This window comes from Ciona intestinalis, chromosome 8, assembly GCF_000224145.3.
Source record: "Ciona intestinalis chromosome 8, KH, whole genome shotgun sequence".
Lineage (NCBI taxonomy): Eukaryota > Metazoa > Chordata > Ascidiacea > Phlebobranchia > Cionidae > Ciona > Ciona intestinalis.
The window spans coordinates 5,973,346-5,977,676 of record NC_020173.2 but is presented as its reverse complement, the minus strand read 5'-3'; the positions used below and the strand labels follow the sequence as shown (position 1 = coordinate 5,977,676).

At 38.4% G+C, this 4,331-nt stretch overlaps 1 protein-coding gene across 1 annotated transcript in view; it reads right to left on the bottom strand.

Moving 5' to 3' along the window:
• Positions 1–155: 155 nt before the first annotated feature.
• LOC101242682 (contactin-2-like) overlaps positions 156–4,331 on the bottom strand; it is a 15,995-nt gene continuing 11,819 nt past the window's right edge. Inside the window, exons 11-16 of the mRNA XM_026835470.1 lie at positions 2,906–3,084; positions 2,363–2,459; positions 1,632–1,934; positions 1,138–1,208; positions 576–761; positions 156–296 (exon numbers count right to left, since the gene is read on the bottom strand). Coding sequence (XP_026691271.1) covers positions 174–296; positions 576–761; positions 1,138–1,208; positions 1,632–1,934; positions 2,363–2,459; positions 2,906–3,084 — 959 coding nt within the window. The 3' untranslated portion in view covers positions 156–173. The remainder of the gene's footprint in view (positions 297–575; positions 762–1,137; positions 1,209–1,631; positions 1,935–2,362; positions 2,460–2,905; positions 3,085–4,331) is intronic.

Genomic DNA, 4,331 nt, shown 5'->3' with positions numbered 1-4,331 from the left:
ACTTCGTGCCCGCTTACGTGTCACAACCTCGTGCCAGTTTCATGTATGGACACGAACACATCCATAGCGTATTTTATTGACTGTTACGTGCTGTTAATTTCCTTATATCTCAGGTCCCATGGCATGCCTCACTGTAAAACCTCACTTATATAGAATGGAGTAAATTTCACAAACTATAAACCCAAACCTTTTTCAGCAGTATGTAGCACCCTCATCAAACTGAATGGTCCAGGTCCATAGTTGTTAACTGCTTGTACTTTTACTTCATATGGAACAAATATCTCAGATGCATTTACCTGGAAACATATTTATATTCAATAAGATGCTATTTCTGTGAAGAAAAATCGATTATTATGGTAGTTACACAGTATCACTGTAAGACCTATCCCATATAGAATAGAATGTGCATATACAATGTTGGGGTAATGGGCCAACTCTGGTCTAAATCTCAGGCCCCATGGCAAGCTACACTGTAGGACCTAACCCATATAGAATAGAATGTGCATATACAATGTTGGGGTAATGGGGAGTATATACATAAACATCAAGTTTAAACCAAGTTCATAAACTCTTACCTTAAATGTTGTTTGATTCTTGGTACCTCCAATCGCAACTTGTTCAATCCAAGGTCTATTATCAACAGGTGGAACATTTGTATCGTTCAAATTAACCGGAAGAACAACTGGGTCTCCTCTTACTTGTTTACGAATAACAACCTTGTACGATATATCGTTGTCTCCAAAATACTTTGGTTGCATTGGCTGCACAACAATGTTTTTAAAATACTTTGGGATGATACTGTATTAAGAGTAAAATGTTAGTTTTAACTAGAAAGAGGTCACAATGTTTGTCCGGCGCCGTGGCATTGTGGTTAGCGCGCCTGCATGCAACCTAGAGGTAATGGGTTCAAGGCTCGTCACTGCTACCATTGTGGGCGTATGTGTCCTCAGGCAAGACACTTAACGCCAATGACCCAACACATGGACTGCTATAACTCATTAGTGACAACAGGTTTGAGCAATGTCATTTGATCGAGTTGTAGTGCCTAACCACAAAGCCATATTTAAAGACAACAATATTTTAACAGGTAGTGAGTCACCTATTACAACATTAAATAAAACCTGATATATCCATTACCTGCCATTGCACCACCAACTCCCCAAGTTCCTTGCTTGCTCCTTTGATTTTGATTGGATGTCTAATTGGAGCTGAAATAATAGGGTGATATAAATACATAACGTGTCTTACTGCGATGCGCGTCTTGGCACCGGTCGCATGAAAGACTTCAATGGGCTTTTTGGGTGTTGAGGTAATGGGCCAACTCTGGCCTAAATCCCAAGTCCTTGACAAGGCCCTAACCCATTAAAAAAAACAAAACAAAAAACACTCAGTTACATACATGGTAACTGGTAAGCAGGCACGGATAGTGTATGAAACAGAACACCTGTGTTATAATGACTGTCGTTGCCCCATCATGCAAGGATAAATATGTTACATACGTTGTAACTTGTAAGCGGACAGGAGGTGTATAAAACAGAACACCCGTGTTATATCAACTGTCGTTGTCCCATCAGAGTATAAATAAGTTGCATACATAATCAAAGACACAAACAAAGGTAAGTTATACACACCTCCTGGAGGGCTTGAATAAACTGCTGAAGGCTCACTAGGTGCACCAGTGCCATATTTATTCATGGCTGTTACTCGGAACATATAGTCGTTGTTTGGAAGAAGTTTCTTCACTTGACAAGTCGTTGTGTTGACAAATATCGGACTCGTGACAATAAATCTCCATGAGCAATCAAAACCACATTTAGCTTCAACCAAATACAAGTCCACGGCTGCCCCATTATCATTGCCTGCTTGCCATTGTAGTGTGACGGTGTTCTCATATGAGTTTGTGACCATTACATTGGTAGGGGGTTCGGGGGGTGCTGTGAGAATGCATTGGAATATATGAATGTATGAATAATTGTAACTTACTTTATCCTCGCGCGGCCAGAAAACGACTGTCGTTATCACACGGGTTTAACACCTCGTGCCAGCTTTCGAGTTACCATGTATGTTACTTTGTGGGTGATTATTTTTTTGGGGGGGGATTTTTTTATTTTTTTTATGTATGGCTGATAATTTGCCCAAAGACACATACGCCAACAATGGTAGCAATGTCGAGCCTTGAACCCATTACCTATGGGTTACAGGCAGGCGCGCTAACCACTATGCCACAGCGCCGGTCAATATATGTATGTATGTATATGCCCGGAGAATGCATTGGTTTATATATATCAGTAAAACTATCAGTAGTTTACTTATTTTAAAAAAAAACTACTAGATATTTTTTTATACAGTGTTTCCAGCTTACCCATAACAACCACAGTAGCAGATGCACAATCTGTTCCAACATCGGTATTTGCGCAACACTGGTAAATTCCTGCTTGCTCACTGGAAACATCTTTAATCTGCAAGGCAATAAAAAGGTCAGAAATAATGAAGCTTGTTCTGTTTCATTCACTGTGTGCCTGCTTGCAGGTTATCACATATTTAACTTATTGATCATATCGAAAAACAACAGTCATTATAACACGGAATGTAACTTGGAATGACTGTTGTTATAATACTAGTGTTCTGTTTCATACACCTCGTGCCCACTTACAAGTTACCATGTATGTAACTTATTCATCCTCGCATGGTGGGGCAACAACAGTCACTATAACACGGGTGTTCTGTTTCATACACCTCATGCCCGTTACTGCGTATATAACTTTGTGGGTGATTTTTTATGTATGGCTGACAATTAAGACCTATCAGTGACCACTGGGTTGGAGCATTTGTTGTTAGTGTCTTCCAGTGCCAGACTTTTAAATTAGCATAAGTTTAAATGCTTTCAAAACTCCATAATACATACCAGTATGCTGTCACCGGATATTGTATAATGTTTATCAAATACACTGATAGCTTCCCCATTTTGTGTCCATGACCATGTAAGTTCCAACTGGTTATCATGTGTAGCTTGACATCCCATTTGAACCAAGTCGCCCACAATGACTTCATTCCCTTGTGGTCCTGTTGTTATAACTGTGGGCACTGGAAATATAATAAATATGAATCAATTGTATGTTAACCATGTATTGGACTCAACAGCTACGTTTTAACTGAGGCACTTTCCAATACGTTTTATCCATAGCATTTTTTACAGACTCTTTTATAAACTTAGTGTGGAAAACACAGATTTTCTGTTTAGTTTAACTACAAACATGATAGCCTAGATTTATGATATGATTTTTATTTCAATTGTGTTCTGCTGTAAGGTGACGAACTGCATGAATTGCATTTTCCAAATTAACCAATAAGGTTATCCATTATAACTATGTTAATGTATATTAGCAATGTCGCCCCATATTTTGTACGAAATAAACAAAAAAATTCCAAAAAAGTTTTTATTTCTCCCAAAATATTAAACCAAAGTCAATGTATTTCCTTACAGTAAATTTGCAATGTTCCTTCACTTTGTACGTTTCCCATATCATTCTCAGCATAGCAATTATATACACCAGCATCACCATTTGCGAGGTTGCTTATTTTAAGACCATCTGATTGCAAAGTGTATCTGCAAGTATTATCAGGTTAGTCTGTTTATTTGGCTCTATACAGCACGGGTTAAAGATTTAGACGAATGTAACTTATTTAACCTCGCATGGTGGGGCACGACAGTTGTTATAACACAGGTGTTTTGTTTCATACACCTCATGCCTGCTTACGAGTTACCATGTATGTAACTTATTTATCCTCGCTTGGCCAGGCAACGATAGTCGTTATAACACGGGTGTTCTGTTTCATACATCTCGTGCCCACTAACGAATTACCACATATACCATTTCTGTTATTTGTATATATTTTGTACATATTTTAGTTAGCTCTGTCACATACATATTATAACCATTTTGAATAAACTCTTGACCCAATATGCAGTAGGGTGGGGAAAGATGGGATACTTTTTAAAGAATTATAAAACGGAATCCCTACGACTCCCATAGACTGTTGTTAATTGTTTAAAACACGATCAGGTTATTTAGATAATATACTAAAGGTGTCCCATCTTACCCCATAGTACTATACCAACATTTTAAAGCTATTTATTTATTTTCATCAACTTCAATTCATCAACTCACTTGTTATTATCAATTACAAGCACTTGATCGGTATCCTTGGTCCAAACTATAACGGCCGCTGGTGCTGCTTCGATATCACACGTGATGATCACTTCATTGTCCAACGCAGCGCGCGTGATGTCCGGCACAGGTTCTATAATGGTTGGAGGAATAGCTGCGGAG